This window comes from Mustelus asterias, chromosome 8 (genome assembly GCF_964213995.1).
Source record: "Mustelus asterias chromosome 8, sMusAst1.hap1.1, whole genome shotgun sequence".
In the NCBI taxonomy this organism is placed as follows: domain Eukaryota; kingdom Metazoa; phylum Chordata; class Chondrichthyes; order Carcharhiniformes; family Triakidae; genus Mustelus; species Mustelus asterias.
Window position 1 is genome coordinate 20,153,470 of NC_135808.1, and position 19,338 is coordinate 20,172,807.

Genomic DNA, 19,338 nt, shown 5'->3' on the forward strand with positions numbered 1-19,338 from the left:
TACCCCAGTCCAACGCCGGCATCTCCACATCCTGGCGGACCGAACAACCTCCCCGCCAACGGTGAGTGTTGGCGCTCCTCCCCTCCAGTGGTGGCGCTGTGCGTTGGCAGGCCCGCCTCCTCCTCCCGGCCAGGGGTGGCGCTGTGATGGATGTCGGTGCTCCTCCCCTCCAGGTACGGGCGCTGTGACTGGAGTACGGGCAACCTCCCCGTCAACGGTGTGTCGGCACTCCTCCCCTCCAGAGATGGCGCTGTGTGTGGGGAGGTCAACCTCCTCCTCCTACCTACCAGGGGTGGCGCTGTGTTTGGAGGACCGATTCACTCCTGCTGGCGGTGGCGCTTGTGTATGGGTGATCCGCCTCCTCCTCCTACCGGCCAGGGGTGGCGCTGTTTCTGGAGGACCGTACTGGCGGAACTGGAGCTGGAGCTTGGGCGTGTCAATGCGCCTTCCTTCCAGGGCAGGTGCTGCATGTGGAGGACTGGAAACTCTCCGCCAGAGGGGGCGCTGTGCCTGGAGGATAGACACCTCCCGCCAACAGTGAATATCGTCGCTCCTCCCCTCCAGAGGTGGCGCTGTGTGTCGGCTGGTCCGCCTCCTCCCTGTCCGGGGTGGCGCTGTTTCTGGAGGAACGGCTCACCCCGGCCAGGGGTGGCGCTGTGGGCGCTGTGTGTGGGGAGGTCCACCTCCTCCTCCCGGCCAGGGGTGGCGCTGTTTCTGGAGGACCGTCCTGGCGGAGCTGGAGCTTGAGCTTGGGTGTGTCAGTCAGTCTGTGAGTCAAGGGACGGGGAGCCGGAGAGTAAACAGAGCCGTGGAATCAACAGGAGCTGGAAGCGTGGCAACAGAAGCAGCTGGTGGAGCAGGGTGAGTGTGTGGACAGGGGCGGCAGGAACATTAGCAACCAGGGCGCTGGACCTGAACTTGGGCCTTTGACACCAGAGCAGCCCTGGAGCTGCGAAAGTAGGGATGGGGGCTGGGCTGGGCTGGGCTGGGCCGGGCCATTGCACAACAGGCCAGGGAGCAAATGCTGCAGTAAAATTACAGTCTGTGTGTGTGAGAGAGAAGCAACAGAGCGAAAACTAATCCAGTACCCCTCAGGCAATGTCATAACTGTTTCCAGATTGGGTTGTGAGTGATATTTACAATGAATAACAGCAGCCCTTTTGTTGGCCACTTTTTGTTTTGCTGTGAATTCTAATGACCATTTCTAATTGCTTCAGTGCTCCTCCCAGACAACGATGCAAGAAAGGACAGTTTGAGCAGGAGAAGACGGAAGATAGTAGGGAAAATTGCTGCCTTTGACGGGCAAAAGCTGAGGCTTGCAGAGAGAATGATTGAATGCAGACGGTGGGATTAAAGGGAGGGTGAGGGAGTAAAAGATTTTCAGGGCTATGGGGAAATGCCAGGGATGTAGTGCTGACTGAGTTGCACTTGTGGATAGCCCAGCACAGATGTGATGGGTCAAAAGTCGTGTTTCTGTGCTGCAAACAATCAGATTGAGAAGAATGGTTTGAGTGATGCACAGTGGTTAGCGCTGCTGCCTCACAGTGCCAGTGATCCGGGTTCGATTCCCGGCTTGGGTCACTGTCTGTGTGGAGTTTGCACGTCCTCCCCGTGTCTGTTTGGGTTTCCTTCGGGTGCTCCGGTTTCCGCTCACACTCCAAAGATGTTCAGGTTAGGTGGATTAGCCATGCTAAATGCGCACAAGAAACAATACTTTTCATTGTATACATGTGACAATAATAAATCAAATCAAAATTGCCTCTTAATGTCCTGAGATGTGTCGGTTAGGTGGATTAGCCATGGTAAATGCACAGGGTTTTGGGGATAGGGTGGGTGAGAGGCCCTGGGTTGGATACTCTGACAGTTCACACAAACTTCTCATCCTTTGGCCGTCACAACTTGCCCTGGCCCTGCCTCCAAACTGGGTGACCTCCTCCAGCTACAGAGCCCTCCGGGATCCCAGTGCTCCTCCAGTTCTGCCCTCCAGCAGAACCCTGAAATCTAATCTTCTTCAGCTGCCTGAGCTCTGGAATTCACCCCCTGTACCTCTCGGGGTCTCAGCCTCGCTTTCCTCCTTTAAGATGCTCCTTAAAACCTCCCTCTTTGACCAAGCTTTTGTTCACCTGCCTGAATTTTCACCAATGCTCTGGGTCAGTCTGACATTGATTTCATTTGATTTATTATTGTCATATGGACTGGGATACAGTGAAAAGTATTGTTTGTTGTGCGTTATGCAGACAAAGCATACCGTTCATAGAGAAGGAAAGGAGAGAGTGCAGAATGTAGTATTAGTCATAGCTAGGGTGTAGAGAAAGATCAACTTAATATATGATAGGTCCATTCAAAAGTCTGATGGCAGCAGGGAAGAAGCTGTTCTCGAGTCGGTTGGTGCGTGTTCTCAGGCTTTTGTATCTTTTTCCCGATGGAAGAGGGTTGAAGAGAGAATGTTCGGGGTGCGTGGGATCCTTGATTATGCTGGCTGCTTTTCCAAGGCAGTGGGAAGTGTAGATGGAGTCAGTGGATGGGAGGCTGGTTTGCGTGATGGACTGTGATGCATTCACAACCCTTTGTAGTTTCTTGCGGTCTTGGTCAGAGCAGGAGCCATACCAAGGTGTGATACATCTGGAAAGGATGCTATTAGGCATTGGCTATGTGGCATTGGCATTGTTTCCAAGACACTGCATAAGGTAAGCTGTGAGACAGCAAGCTGGATGGGAATATAGACTATAGGAGCAGAATTAGGCCATTCGGCCCATTGAGTCCGTTTCGCCATTCAATCATGGGTGTTAGGTTTCTCAATCCCATTCTCCCGTCTCTTCCCCGTAACCTTTGATCCATTTACCGATCAAGAACCTATCTATCTCTGTCTTAAATACACTCCAATGATCTGGCCACCACAGCCTTCTGTGGCAACGAATTCTTGATAGAGGCGAAGTCCAGGTGGATGTAAAAGAAAAGATGCTTGAGGAAAGCCTCCATCATCTTAAACAATAAAAACGAAGGGGTTAAAAAAAAGAGAAAAGAAGAATTTGGGGCCTTGAGTGGGGCATGGGGGTAGTGAGAAAAGGAATGAGAGGAGTGAGGGAGGGTATGAGAGGTTCAACAACGAAACCAAAGAACCGAGGCCATTCAGCAAGGAAAGAACGAGGAGGCCTAACCTGGGAGGATAGGGCTGCCAACTGTCCAGGATTCTCCAGAAATTGAAGATCAGTCTTCAGGGTGGCACAGTGGGTAGCACTGCTACCCGGGTTCGATTCCCGTCTTGGGTCACTGTCTGTGCGGAGTCTGCACTTTCTCCCCGTGTCTGTGTGGGTTTCTTCTGGGTGCTCCAGTCTCCTCCCACAGTCCGAAAGACGTGCAGGTTATGGTGCATTGGCCGTGCTAAATTCTCCCTCAGTGTACCCGAACAGGCGCCGGAGTGTGGAGACTAGGGGATTTTCACAGTAACTTCACTATAGTGTTAACGTAAGCCTATTTGTGACACTAATAAATAAACTTTAAAATAAAAAAGGACGTGGCTGTGTGCAATCCTCGAGGAAGATCATCTGGAGATTTTTTTTAAAGTATTTTTTTTTCCTTTTGAACTTTGTCAGATTTTAAAGTCTGGAACATGGGAATGAGAAAAGACAGTATGGCTAACAGTTAAGTATCGTCCAGTTGGGCAATAAATCTTTCCGATTGGTGTTAGGAAGGCAGTCAGGCTTGAGGGTGTATGTGTTGGCCAATTAAGGCTGGAGCATTTTGGGTGGGGGTGGCGGGGGGGGGGGTGGGGGTGGCGGGGGGGGGGGGGGGTGTCGGAGGGTGGGGGGGGGTGTCGGAGGGTGGGGGAGTGCGGGGTGCAAGTCATAAGAGTCATAGAGTTTTACAGCACGGACAGAGGCCCATCGTATCCATGCTGGCCATCAAGGACCTATCTATTCTAATGCCATTTTCCAGCACTTCCTCCATAGCCTTGTATGCTGTGGCATTTCAAGCGCTCATCTAAGTGCTTCTTAAATGCTGTGAGGGTTCCTGCCTCTACCACCCTTTCAGGCAGTGAGTTCCAGATTCCCACCACCACCTGGCTGAGAAAGTATTTCCTCACATCTCCCGGAAACTTCTTCTTAACTTAAATGTGTGCCCCTGGTTATCGACCCCTCTACCAAGAAGAAAAGTTCCTTCCTGTCCTCAGTCGGAGAATTTCGCAGTAACTTCATTGCAGTGTTAATGTAAGCCTACTTGTGACAAATAAACTTTACTTTTTAACAGCATCCCTCATAATTTGGTGCACCTCGATCCCGTTCCTCCTCAGCCTTCTCTGCTCTAAGGAGAACAACCCCAGTCTAACCAGCCTCTCTTCATAGCTGAAACACTCCAGTCCAGGCAACTTCTTGGTGAATCTCCTCTGCACCCTTTCTAGTCATGTGATGAAACCACCAGGAATACATTTTGGATACCAAGAGGCTTAGGGAAGACTCAAATAGTCTGAGGTTGGCCAGTTGAAAAGAGTGAGAGACCTCAAAGGGGAAAATTTGGAAAGAATATAGAGGGAAATAATAATATACGTGGCTCTTGGTGAATTTGACTCGAGGGCCCTCGGATGCACCTTGGGACTATGTTAATGGCACAATGCCAATGCAAGCTGTGAGTGGCTCTGCCTCTTTTGCAGTGTGTGGTAACTTGTGTGGAAAGCACTGAGCTGCTCTTGGCCAATCCTTCTGCCGCCCCCAGGAATGCATTTCTTTTCAATATCAGTGGTGAATGAGTTGAGGAAGTGGGACTGGGTTGTGAAACTACTGCGTGACTTTGTTCTGGACAATTCAACCGTTTTTGCTTCTTCTGTCGACATTCAGATGTTTATAATGTACAATCTCGAGGATTGGGACACTCGCCCTTCCCCTGTCCCGGTTAACAGACCTTTTAATACAGTTGAAAGGAAAACGTTACAACTTTGATAAATTTGTATTTAACATGCGAGTTAGGAGCAGGAGTAGGCCATTCGACCCCTCGAGCCTGTTCTGCCATTCAATAAAATCACGGCTGATCTGTTTGTGTTTCTTGTTCCGCATTCCCCATCGCCCCCAATAACCTTTAACCCTCTTGCCAAACAAGAACCTATCCATCTCCGTCTTAAAAATATTCAGTGACCCCCGCCCCCCACCGCCTTCTGAGGCAGAGAGTTCCAAAGTCGCACAACCCTCTGAGAGAAAAAACATGCTCCTCATCTCTGCCCTGAAAGGGTGACCCCAATTTTAAAACAGTTTTAAATTTTGAATCACCCACAAGAGGAAACATCTTTCCCACATCCACCTTCTCAAAACCATTCAGGATCTTATACTTAATCAAGTCACCCCCTCACTCTCCTAAGCTCCAGTGGAAACAAGCCCAGTCTGTCCAACCTTTCCTCATAAGACAACTCGCTCATTCCAGGTATCAATCTAGTAAACCCTCCTCTGAACCCCCTCCAACACATTTATACCCTTAAATAAAGAGCCGAATGCTGCCCACACTGAGATGTGGTCTCACCAGTGCCCTGTATAACTGAAGCATAAAATTATTACTTTTATTCCTCTCAAATGAATGAAGTGATGTAGAGTGTTCTGTCCATTTGACACCAAACAGTAGATGCTCGAAACAGTGCCATCATAATACAGCAGGTTTTAAGTATTGCACTGGTTAGGCCAGCATTTATTGCCCATTCCAAATTGCTCCCTTGAGAAGGTGGTATTGAGCCACCACCTTGAACCGCTGCAGTCCCTGTGGTGTAGGTGTACACACAGTGCTGTTAGGGAGGAATTTTGACGCAGCGACATTGAAGGAACAGCGATATATTTCCAAGTCAGGATGGTCAGTGACTTGGAGGGGAACCTCCAGGTGATGGTGTTCCCAGTTATCTGCTGCCCTTGTCCTTCTAGATGGTTGTGAGTTTGGAAGGTGCTGCCTAAGGAGCCTTGGTGAGTTCCAGCAGTGCATCTTGTAGATAGTACACACGGCTGTCACTGTGTGTCGGGGGTGGTGGAAGTGAATGCTTCTGGATGTGGTCTCAATCAAACAAACGGGCTGCTTTGTCCTGGATGGTGTCGAGCTTCATGAGTGTTGTTGAAGCTACAAGAAGTGTGAAGGAATATTCCCCACAGGCAAGTTGGGAGTATTCCATCACACTCCTGACTTGTGCCTTGTAGCTGGTGGACAGGCTTTGGGGAGTCAGGAGGTGAGTCACTTTCCGCAGGGGTCCCAGACTCTGATCTTTTTTTGATTTGATTTGATTTATTATTGTCACATGTATTAGTATACAGTGAAAAGTATTGTTTCTTGCATGCTACACAGACAAAACATAGAGGAGGAAACGAGAGAGTGCAGAATGTACTATTACAGTCATAGATAGGGTGTAGAGAAAGATCAACTTAATGCAAGGTAAGTCCATTCAAAAGTCTGACAGCAGCAGGGAAGAAGCTGTTCTTGAGTTGGTTGGTACGTGTCCTCAGACTTTTGTATCTTTTTCCCAACGGAAGAAGGTGGAAGAGAGAATGTCCGGGGTGCGTGGGGTCCTGGCTGCTTTGCCGAGGCAGCGGGAAGTGTAGACAGAGTCAATGGAGGGGAGGCTACCTGCTCTGGTAGCCACAGTATTTATATGGCTAGTCCAGTTCTGATTCTGTTCAGTAATAACCCCAGGATGTTGATAGTGGGGGATTCAGCGATGGTAATGCCACTGAATGTCAAGGGGTGGGGGTTAGATTCTCCCTTGTTGGAGACAGACATTGCCTGGCACTTGTGTGGCACGAATGTTACATTGCCACTTATCTACCTAAGCCAGAACGTTGTTCCGCACACGGGCAGGGACTATTTCAGTGTGTGAGGAGTCGTGAATGGTGGTGAACATTGTGCAATCATCCATTTGAGAAAAGAGTTGCAAATCCCTTGATCCTGCAGAATTGTTTCCAAATTTCATTCCGCTTTAGGCAATTTGGCCGCCTCCCAGCCCCGCCAAACAGTGGAAGTAGCTTCCCTCTATCAGTCACCATTGAAACTTTGACCAGATGACCACTCAACTTCCCAACCTTTGGGAATACAGCCCTAGTCTGTGCAAGGATGCCTCATCGCTTTTCTCTCCAGGGAAATCGGGCAATGAATATTGACCTCCCCAGTGATGTCCACGTCCCATGTATGAAATGAATAAACTATGTTTGGTAGGGCAGGGGGGGTCACGGAGCTCTCCTCGATTTAACTGTCGGAGTCCATTCTGCATTCGACTGTTGCAAATTAGATGCTGTGTTCCCTCCAAGGCCAGTACACCCTCCACAGCGTGCGGAGCCCGAGACTGTTCCGAGTGCTTCAACTTTTAGACTTAAATAAGTGGGCGCCTGGATGATTAAAGCTTATTTACTAGTGTCACAAGTAGGCTGATATTAACACCGCAGTGAAGTTACTGTGAGAATTCCCTAGTCGACACACTCCGGCACCTGTTCGGGTACACTGAGGGAGAATTTAGCACGGCCGATGCACCTAACCGGCACGTCTCTCGGACTGTGGGAGGAAACCGGAGCACCCGGAGGAAACCCACGCAGACACGGGGAGAGCGTGCAGACTCCGCACAGACGGAATCGAACCTGGATCCCTGGCGCTGTGAGGCAGCAGTGCTAACCACTGTGCCACCGTGTCAACCATGATCATCATCAGTCCTACTGGTTAATGTGACTGTTGTCCTTGTTATCTGAATCCTGTGCTGAAAGTGCTCGCTCTTTTCTCCTGGACTCTCCGCATCCTTGCTTTCTACTCGAGACGATAGGAAGGTTTTTACTCGCCACCAAGAAATTCCCAAGTTCTTTTTTGACTGCTGAGTGAGTAATGCGACTGTACTTAGTGTCGCTGAACAGGACAATCCTGGTGCTGCGGGGAGCTGGGTTAATAAAATATTAATAAAAATAATATTAATAAATTACCAACGAACAGTCGCTCCGTAGTGCAGGACTTGAAGATTGCTGAGATGAGATGTGTGGTCGAAGCTTTTCATCATGCACTCATCAGGACAAATGGAAGAATGCCAAATGCTCACAACAATTTGTACTGCAAACGATTCCCCGCTGAGAGGGGGACAGCTGACAGCTGGTGATTTAACCTGAGGATCACCACACCTCAAACACAGGGGTAGGGTCGAGAAGCTGCGGCCTTCATGAGTAACCTCAGCTGGTACGGGAAATGAACCTGAGATGTTGGCGCCGCTCTGCATCACAAACAAGCTGTCCAGCCAACTGAGCTAAAGCGACTTCCTGAGTGTTGGCAGCTTGGCTCTGATTGATTGGCAGAGGTGTTGCCAACGGGCAGTATCAGTTGTCATGAGAGTTTGCAATTTGGCTTTCCAGCATTTGTCGTGGGCGGCACAGTGGTTAGCACTGCTGTCTCACAGCGCCAGGGACCCGGGTTCGATTCCTGGCTCGGGTCACTGTCTGTGTGGAGTTTGCATGTTCTCCCCGTGTCTGCGTGGGTTTCCTCCGGGTGCTCTGGTTTCTTCCCACAGCCCAAAGATGTGCAGGTTAGGTGGATTGGCCGTGCTAAATTGCCCCTTAGTGTTAGGGGATGTCGGGGGATTAGGAAGGTAAATATGTGGAGTTAAGGGGATAGGGGCCTGGGTAGGATTGTTGTTGGCGCAGACTAGATTGGCCGAATGGCCTCCTTCTGTACTGTAGGGATTCTATGATTCCTGATTAGTGCAGGACGAAAAACTTCGACAAAACGTCTCTCATTTCAGCAATCTTCGAGTGTCACTCTTTTTCAGCAACAATTCATTTGGCCTCAACCCTCTCCCTGTGGTTTTGGAGAATCAATCTGGGATTCTTGCTCCTGGAAGCTCGGGAAGGAGCCTTGCGCAATAATGAGTGCTTGTGGGTGTTGGGCTTGTGAGGGCTGGATGGAGTATGCCTGGTTAAATAGCCCTGATAGTAATGCACGGCATCGAGGCTTGTCGATGGGGTGGGAGGATCGAGTGAAGGTTGACTGATACTTGTGGAAGGGCATCAGGATAAGCAGACGGCTTACTTCTCTTTAGGGGAGATGGAGAGAAGCAAAATGGTCTCTTCTCGTGTTACCCGAGAGCCTGTCAGCGCTTCGAAAGCTTCAGTCAGTCGGTGTTGAGGTGGGTGGGAGAGGCTGGCGTCTGTTTTGGATGCCAGTCGTAGCTCCAGCGGGGCAGCAGCGCCCAGCTCTGAGTCATGGGGCCTCACCCCAGCTCCAGAGCGCAACAACCCACGGAGAGCTGCACTGTCGCAGGAGCCGTCTTTCCGATAAGCCCTCCCCCGATAGTGACCAGGCTTCCAGGGCTGCTGTTCCGAGGATGCAGCAGCACAGGGGTCCCGGGCAGCACTAATCCCCCAGGCAATGTTTCCAAAAACACAAAAGAGATTGTCGCTTTGCTATTTTTGGGATCGCGCTGTGCCCAAAAGCAGCTGCCGAGGTTACTGCATTGACTGCAGTTGGGAAAATTACCGAACCAGCTGGAAAGTGTGTCCCGGGGGTTGAAAGTGTGCTATAAAAGTGCACGTTTTTCTCATGCAGCCTCTTGAGTTACAGTGTGGAGTCGCTGCAGGTTCCAATCCTCAATTAACCGCTCCTCCCTTTTCTGGGCGTAATGGGAGAAAGGCCAGGATGATAGAGTTACAGGATGGTTCGAGTGTTTATCATCTCTGGACACACCCTGTTCAAAAGAATGTTCATCTGTGAAGCCCAGGGGAGGCCGAAGGTATGTGATGGGCCGCAGTGTGTTGACAGAGAGCAAGGATTGAGTGAGGAAAATCAGGACACGGTGATTAACAATTAACTTCAAATCTGTAATCCTTTAGGTGAAAACAGTGAGGGAGGGCAGAGTGTGAGGGCGGGCAGCGTGTGAGGGCCGGGGAGTGAGGAGGGAGAGTGTGAGGGGCGGGGAGTGAGGAGGGAGAGTGTGAGGGACGGGGAGTGAGGAGGGAGAGTGTGAGGGACGGGGAGCGCTATTCAGTAATGTGCCTTGCTGGCAGGGTGCAGCACAGAAGAAGGACATTCTCCCCAACATGTCTGCGCTGCTTCTCTGAAAGGTGCTTAAACCCGTTTCTCCTCACGTTTCCCCCGGTAGCTCAGTGTCTTTGGCCGGGGGCCAGTTCTGGGCACCGTCCTGTCTGGCACATGTCCAGTGGTTTGGTGGTGAGTTGATTGTTCCTGTAATGCGGGGCCTGGCATCTCTCCAGCTATCCATTAGCTTATTTCCCTGATGTTACTCTCTCGGCTGCTGAGGTGATGCCGAGGTTCGATGTTCAAAGCCTGGAGGCTTCACAGTGACTCGAGAAAGGTGGAGTCCGTTCTGAAAGATGGAACAGAAAGACTTGCATTCATATAGCGCCCTTTACTACCACCGCACATCCCAAGGTGCTTCAGGGCCGGTGAAGAACGTTTGGAAGTGTGGCCACTGTTGTAATGTTGGAAATGTGGCAGCCAATTAGTGCACAGCAAGCTCCCACAAACAGCAACGTACGATGATGACCAGATAATCTGTTATTGGCCGAGACACTGGGGCTACTCCTTTTGCTCTTGTTTGAGATCATGCCGTGGAATCCTTCGTATTCTTCTGAGAAAGCAAAGAGTGTGAGAGTAGTTGGACTGGAGAGGAGCGAGGGACATCTCAACCAAATGGCCGTTCTGCCAGTGCAGCACTCCCTCAGTACTGACCCTCTGACAGTGCGGCACTCCCTCAGTACTGACCCTCTGACAGTGCGGCACTCCCTCAGTACTGACCCTCTGATAGTGCGGCACTCCCTCAGTACTGACCCTCTGACAGTGCAGCACTCCCTCAGTACTGACCCTCTGACAGTGCGGCACTCCCTCAGTACTGACCCTCTGACAGTGCAGCACTCTCTCAGTACTGACCCTCTGACAGTGCGGCACTCCCTCAGTGCTGACCCTCTGACAGTGCGGCACTCCCTCAGTGCTGACCCTCTGACAGTGCGGCACTCCCTCAGTACTGAGCCTCTGACAGTGCAGCACTCCCTCAGTACTGACCCTCTGACAGTGCGGCACTCCCTCAGTACTGACCCTCTGACAGTGCGGCACTCCCTCAGTACTGACCCTCTGACAGTGCAGCACTCTCTCAGTACTGACCCTCTGACAGTGCAGCACTCCCTCAGTACTGACCCTCTGACAGTGCGGCACTCCCTCAGTGCTGACCCTCACAGTGCGGCACTCCCTCAGTACTGAGCCTCTGACAGTGCAGCACTCCCTCAGTACTGAGCCTCTGACAGTGCAGCACTCCCTCAGTACTGAGCCTCTGACAGTGCAGCACTCCCTCAGTACTGACCCTCTGACAGTGCAGCACTCCCTCAGTACTGACCCTCTGACAGTGCGGCACTCCCTCAGTACTGACTCTCTGACAGTGCAGCACTCCCTCAGTACTGACCCTCTGACAGTGCAGCACTCCCTCAGTACTGACCCTCTGACAGTGCAGCACTCCCTCAGTACTGACCCTCTGACAGTGCAGCACTCCCTCAGTACTGACCCTCTGACAGTGCAGCACTCCCTCAGTACTGACCCTCTGACAGTGCAGCACTCCCTCAGTACTGAGCCTCTGCCAATGTGCCGCCCCCTCAGTACTGCGCTGGGTCTGTCAGCCTTAATTTATTTTGCACTCAACTGTCTGGAGTAGGACTGGACTCCGGCAGCGAACGCATCAACCCCGGGGATGTATCTCAGCCTCATCCGCTCCCTTGGTGGAACAGGATCACTGAACTGCCTGATTCCTGCCACCCCCCAAACAACACCCAGCTGATTCGACAAGCGGTGGCAGCCCCTTCCCCAGACCCTCCGCAAGATGGAGCCAACGATACCCGTTGTGTTTAGGACAACCAGTGACTCCTCAACCTTGTAAATCGTTGTGAGTGAGCACGGGATGTAGCCAATGATGGTGTGTGGAGGATGGTGAGTCTTGGCTTCTTGGGGGGCAGTCAGAAGTCTGCACTTCCTGATTACAGTGGGACTCTACGCTCAGGCAGCACTTGGAGTCCTATGCTGCAATCGAAATGTCCTTTTTAGTGCTGGGCCAGACTTGCTCCAAAAACACTCTGCTTCAATGCTTCTGCTGAAGCTGCTGGCAAGCTTCCCACCGCCCCTCCCTCTACCGCCTCCCTACTCCCTGTGTCTGTGATCTCCTGAGACCCCGCCGAGATATCTGCGTTCCTCTATTTCTGCCTTCTGCCACATCCCCAATTTCAATCACTCCACCACTGGCGGCCATGCCGTCAGCTGCCTGGTTCCCCAGCTCTCAAATTCCCTCCCTAAACCACTCCGTCTCTCTCCACCTCTCTCTCCTGCTTTAAGATGCTCCTTAAAGCTTGAGATTGAGCTTTTGGGAGCCTGCCCTAATATCTCCATCTGTGACTCAGTGTCAGAATTCCTCTGAACGCACCTATGAAGTTGCTCGGACTGTCTGACTCTGTTAAGGGTGCTATGTAAATGCAGGTTGTTGTATTCCCCTGGTATGTCTGGCCTAATGTGTTGTAAGGAGTCTAACAACACCAGGTTAAAGTCCAACAGGTTTATTTGGTAGCAAACGCCACTAGCTCCGAAAGCTAGTGGCGTTTGCAACCAAATAAACCTGTTGGACTTTAACCTGATGTTGTTAGACTCCTTACTGTGTTTACCCCAGTCCAACGCCGGCATCTCCACATCATGACTAATGTGTTGTGACAGCTAATTCATGGATTTACTTTCTCTCTCTTTCTCTTTTAGGATTCTCTGAGTCTTCAACATGTCGTTTCAAACATGTGGTCCCAACGAGGCGATGGTAGTCTCAGGTACAGTAATGCTGCTTGCATTCAGTGCGTAATCCACTTGAGCCTGGTTCTCTCTCCTGCTAACCCATTCCCCCTGTGCAACGATTACTGGCCTGCGATCAGGAGCGGGAGCCCTGGCTAGTTCTTCTTCTCTCACTCCCACCACCCCCAGCCCCCTCTCTCAGACCTATTGTAGTCCCCCAAGTTGCAGCTCAGAAAGCAGAGATTGTATCTTTCATCGGAAGGAGCCAAAGGGTATAGAAGAGGAAGAAATAAAGGACGTGCATTGACACAGACCCTTTCCCTACATCAAGACAATCCTAATCTTTGCAACCGGCGTAATAAATTGAAGTGTAAAGATCCCACAAACAGCAATGAAGCAATGATTGGAGAATCTGTTTTTAGTGACCTTGGGTGGGAGATATATATTGGTTAGAATACCTGGCTGAACCCCGCTTCTCCAAATTAATACTGTGCAGTCCGTTGTATCTAGAGGGTGTTGTTAGGATATTGGAAGATATCGGGATAGGTATGCAGAAGCTCAAGGAGTTGGTTTTAAGGAGCGTCTTAGAGGAGAGAGAGGTGGAGAGAGACGGAGTGGTTTAGGGAGGGAATTCACAGAAATTATAAAATCCTACAGTGCAGAAGGAGGCCATTCGGCCCTTCACATCTGCACCGACCACAATCCCACCCAGGCCCTATCCCCATGCATTTACCCTAGCTAGTCCCCCTGACACTAAGGGGCAATTTAGCATGGCCAATCCACCTAACCTGCACATCTTTGGAGTGTGGGAGGAAACCGGAGCACCCGAAGGAAACCCACGCAGACACGGGGAGAACGTGCAAACTCCACACAGACAGTGACCCGAGCTGGGAATCGAACCCGGGTCCCTGATGCTGTGAGGCAGTAGTGCTAACCACTGTGCCCTCGTGCCCTCCCTTATAATCGGCAGATGGAGACTTCTGACTTCCTCAGGACTGCCATCTGCAGCCCCACCACTACTGACTGTATCCCAAACTCACTCACAAGGATTGAAGTGGTTGATAATTTACTGGTTGCTGTACAGTCAGGGAAAATCATTGGCTGGCTGCATGTTCCACCTTGTTTGAACTCTGCATTTCTGACAGTGCAGCACGTTCTCTGCACTATACCACAGTGTCAGCCTGGGTTTAGTATTCAAGGTCCTGGAGGGGGAACCTGAATCCACTCAGCATTTCCTGATTCAGGATAAAAGACAAGGCTGTGAGGCTGGGGGCAGGTGGGGGTGGGGAGGGGTGGATGGGGGGGAAGAAAGAGAGTGTGACAGGTGTTCCTGTACCTCCCTCGTGGATTCGCCAACAAGGAAAGCAGGTCGGCAGAGTGCGGGATCTGATTGCCTTAGAAAAGGAAGCAGAGTCTTGTTCAATTCTCTCAGATTTGCCAAGATGCCCTCTCCAGTAATGACTTGTCTTCTATGACTGGGTGATTATTGTGAGCTTGTGCGGGGAGGAGGGGGGAATGTACTGTACCAGTAACCACCCCCACTCCCTGTTTACACTGTCAGAGAGGGTGGAGAGTGCTGAGAGTCACCCTTTGACTCTTCCATTGATGCATCTTGTGTTAAAATCCATTCTTCCTGCTCCCCTAACTTTAATTTGATTTATTATTATCACATGTATTAGCATACAGTGAAAGGTATTGTTTCTTGCGCGCTATTCGGACAAAGCATACCGTTCATAGGGAAGGTAATGAGAGAGTGCAAAATGTAGTGTTACAGTCATAGCTATGGTGTAGCGAAAGATCAACTTAGTCCATTCAAAGGTCTGATGGCAGGAGGGAAGAAGCTGTTCTTGAGTCGGTTGGGACATGACCTCAGACTTTTGTATCTTTTTCTCGACGGAAGAAGGTGGAAGAGAGAATGTCCGGGCTGCCTGGGGTCCTTGATTATGCTGGCTGCTTTGCCGAGGCAGCGGGAAGTGTAGACGGAGTCAATGGATGGGAGGCTGGTTTGCCTGATGGATTGGTCTAACTCACACCAAGCCTTATTCGCACATAACTCACTGTGCTCTCTGGCACATCTCATCCTTGCCACCCACACCTTTGTAAGTGCCTCCAACCAGCCAAGATTTCTGCGTTCCTCTAATTCTAATTGCCTATTTTCATCGCCTGACCATTGGTAGCTGAGCCTTCAGCTGTCTGGGCCCCAAGTTCTGGAGCACCCTCCCTAAACCCCCCTCTATTGAAGGTGCTACTTAATTCATCTTAACTGTTTTAGGTTCTCTTTGCGTGGTTTGGTGTTAGATTTTGATTGTTAACATTCCTGTGAAATATGTTAGAATGTTTTTACTGTGTCGAAGGCATTAAATACATCAAAGTTGGATGTAGTTTTCTTAATATATATGTGTGTATATATAATATATGTATCCTATGGATTACTATTGACCAGAAACTGAATTGGACTAGCCATATAAATATCGTGCCTACAAGAGCAGGTCAAAAACTGGGAATTCTGCAGCCAGTAACTCACCTCTTGACTCCACAAATCCTGTCTATCATCTAAGTCAGGAGTGTGATGGAATACTCCCCACTTGCCTGGATGGGAGCAGCTCCAACAACACTCGAAGCTCGACACCATCCAGGACAAAGCAGCCCACTTGATCGGAACTCTGTCCGCCACGATGAATAGTGGCAGCTCTGTGTACCATCCGCAAGATGCGCTGCAGGAACTCAGCAAGCCACCCCTTTGACAGCAACTTCCAAACCCACAACCACTACCATCTAGAAGGACGAGGGCAGCAGATACCTGGGAAGGTGATGACCTGGAGGTTCTCCTGCAAACCACTCACCATCCTGACTTGGAAATATAGCGCTCGCTGCTCCTTCGTCAGGTGGAGTGGGAGACACTCCACCTGACGAAGGGGCAGCGCTCCGAAAGCTAGTGGCATTTGCTACCAAATAAACCTGTTGGACTTTAACCTGGTGTTGTGAGACTTCTTACTGGGTGTACCTACACCACAGGGACTGCAGCGGCTCAAGAAGGCAGCTCACCACCATTTTCTCCAGGGTAACTAGGGGTGGGCAATAAATGCTGGCCTAGCCAGCGATACCCACATCCCGTCAGTGAATTAAAAATAGACGTGTGAGTGGGTGTGCATGTGTGAGCTGTTGGAACCACAACCCTGAGAGGGTTTACAAAACTAGAAATCTGGGGCACTTAGTCCCGAACTTCCTGCCGTACCAACCCTTGTTAACCACATTCCCACCGATGATACAGTTGTTGATGAGTACTGACATTTTACGATTTAAAAGAATTTGATTTGTGGTTTACAATGCCTTTGAAAGAAAGAGCAACTGAAAAAACTTTCATTTATATGACACCTTTCACTGTTGCTCTCATGGACTGCAGTGGTTCAAGAAGGCAGTTCAGGAGCACCTTTCTCAAGGGGCAATTAGGGATGAGCTATAAATCCTGGCCTGAGCAGTAACGCAAACATCCCTTGAATGGGCGGCATGGTGTCACAGTGGTTCGCACTGCTGCCTCACAGCGCCAGGGACCTGGGTTCAATTCTGGCATGGGGTGACTGTGCAGATCTCCCCGTGTCTGTGTGGATTTCCTCCGGGTGCTCCGGTTTCCTCCCGCACTCCAAAAATGTGCAGGTTAGGTAGATTGGCCATGGTAAATTGCTCCTTAGTGTCCCAAGATGTGTACGTTAGATGGGTTAGTCATGGTAAATGTGTGGGGTTACGGGGATAGGGTGGGGGAAGAGGACCTGGGTAAGATACTTGGTCAGAGAGTTGGTGCAGACTCGATGGGCCGAATGGTATGGTCAGGTACTTTGTGAAGTTTAGTCAGGGCCTGACCATACCATTCGGCCCATCGAGTCTGCACCGACTCTCTGACCAAGTATCTTACCCAGGTCCTCTTCCCCCACCCTATCCCCGTAACCCCACACATTTACCATGACTAACCGGGTAGTCTGATTTGCAGTGGTGTTGGTTAAGGTTAGCGGCAACTCCTGCACTCCTCTTTAAATGGTGGCCGTGGCATCTTTCACCTCCGGCGGAGAGGGCAGACAAATCCTTGGTTTTGGCATCTTATCCGGAAGATGGCACCTCCCGACAGTGCAGGAGAGGTGGAGTAAACCTGGCAGGATGTTGGCAAGTTGGTTAACTCCCCAGTCCTGTTCTGACATTATGATGACCAACACCAGTGGAAAGCTGTCAGGAGATGCAGCCTGTTTCTCAGCCCCCTAGCAATCTCAGGGTGCTGAGGTCAAATTGGACCCACTTGCACCCTTGTGGATCGAATCCTGCTGCTCGCGAGATTAGCGGTGCTGAGCCATGGTGGAGAGAGTTGACAATCTCGGGAGTTCAGATGTTGAGCTGGGTTCCCAGTTGAAAAGGGGCAGGAACTTCCTGGTCATACCGCAGAGTGTTAAATGCGCAGCGGGCTCTGTGGCAATGAGGTCTCGAATCTGCAAGTTTCCTGGTCGCTGTGACTCGGTACTTCACCAACTCCGACCCAAGTCAATGCCAATTGCAAGTTTTTAAAATGATATAACAGCAATTCAGAAGTGATGTGTCCAAGACTTTAGTTGATGAGGGGGAAAGCTCCCAAGTACATAAACGAGGATTTGCCCAGAATGTTTTCTTTTATTCATAGATCCATAGAATCCCTTACAGTGCAAAAGGAGGCCATTCATTCCATCGAGTCTGCTCCAACTCTCTGACCGAGTATCTTACCCAAATCCTCTCCCCCACCCTATCCCCGTAACCCCACACCTGCCATGGTTAAGCCATCTAACTTGCACATCTTTGGACTGTGGAAGGAAACCGGAGCACCCGGAAGAAACCTATGCAGAGACGGGGAGAATGTACCAACTCCACACAGTGACCCAAGGCCGGATTTGAACCCAGGTCCCTGGTGCTGAGAGACTGCAGTGCTAACCACTGTGCCACCGTGCTGCACATTCAAGGGATGTTTGCGTTACTGCTCAGGGCAGGATTTATAGCTCATCCCTAATTGCCCCTTGAGAAGGTGGCAGTGAGCTGCCCTCTCCGCCGGAGGTGAAAGATGCCACGGCCACCATTTAAAGAGGAGTGCAGGAGTTGCCGCTAACCTTAACCAACACTACGGTCCATGAGGTGTAGGTACACCCACCTTGCTGTTAGGGAGGGAGTTCCAGGGTTTTGACCCAGCGTCAGTGAAGGAACGGCTGATGTATTTCCAAGTCAGGGTAGTGAGCGACTTGGAGGGGAACCTTCAGAATGTTGTGAGAAAAGTACCACTAGGTCAGGCTTGAAGGTTTCAAGAATACAGTTTTATTTAATGAAGCTTCGTGGAGAAAAGGCACTGGCACTCCGCAGTGCTTCTCGACAGATACCTTCTCTCCATGAGACAATAGGAGCGGTCCATCTTTATACCCTTTACACAATAGATGGACCGGACATTAGCCATTATCACATCGTTGTAATCAAGTAGGTGATCAATCGTAAACACATCGTTATAGTCAAATACAGACAGATACAGACATGAACATGTTAACATCGCATTGTCTTAGGAATGGATACATTTCCTACGTCAGTGGCTATCAATGGTTTTTAGTTTCGGCCTATTCATATAGTAATTTACAGTAATTGGTTTTCCTGCAGTTATGTATTCCTGATCCCACCTGTAGTTAATCTCATTATCTATCCCTATTGTCCTTATCTTTAAGACCTGGCTGGCTTCCTGTAGGATTTGATTCCTGCATGTTTAACTTTGAATAGCTGTCTGTCCTTTATGTTTTAATCTCAGGTGGCTGTCTGTACTGAAAGTCAGTGTCCGTTTAATGTCTCTTTCCCAGGTGACTGTTTGTGTGCCAGGCAACCATCTTATGTGTACCCATCTGTATACTTTTCCTCCTTCAAGAACATGTAACAATATTTGGTTTCCTATCTATTGGAGCTCAGTATAACAAATCCTGGGAATTGTTGAAATCTCCATCTGAATCCCATAGAAGTCCTGGATTCGTGCAGCGGGTGGGGAAAGCACGCAATCTTTCCTCATGACAATCCAGCCTGATCGCTTCTGAACAGCCCTCGACATTGTTTAAGGAATTGTAGAATCTTAAAAGGGTTACAGCCCAGACGGAGACCATTCGGTCTGTCGTGGCCTTGTCGCCCCTCTCCACCATCATTGTGACTCGTCCTGTCGCCCATTCTATGTTCCTTACTCCTGCAAGCATTTTCTCTTCAGATAATGATCCAACTCCTTTTGAAAAGCCACGATTGAACCTGCTTCAGCCAACACTCCCGGGCAGCGCATTCCAGATCTTAGCCTCTTGCTGCATAAAAATGTTTTTACTGTGCGGCCCATTCAACGACTCTTCCACTCAGCTTAAATTCACGCTCTCTGCTTCTCAATCCTTCTACCAATAGGAAGAGTTTCTTCCCATCTACTCTTGCCCTGACCCTGCCCCCCCCCCACCTCCATGATTTGAATCATCTCTCTCAAATCTCCTTTGAGAACACCTCCCCCTCCCCCCCCCCCCCCCCCAATTCTCATAATCCTTTTCACCGCTCTCACCAGTGGCTCTACATACTTCCTAA

At 50.2% G+C, this 19,338-nt stretch overlaps 1 protein-coding gene across 1 annotated transcript in view; it reads left to right on the plus strand.

Annotated features, from left to right (window-relative positions):
- Positions 1-714: 714 nt before the first annotated feature.
- The window catches only part of LOC144496914 (flotillin-1-like), a 41,980-nt gene continuing 23,356 nt past the window's right edge, over positions 715-19,338 (plus strand). The window contains exons 1-2 of the mRNA XM_078217531.1: positions 715-861; positions 12,724-12,788. Of these exons, the coding sequence (XP_078073657.1) occupies positions 12,743-12,788 (46 nt within the window). The 5' untranslated portion in view covers positions 715-861; positions 12,724-12,742. The remainder of the gene's footprint in view (positions 862-12,723; positions 12,789-19,338) is intronic.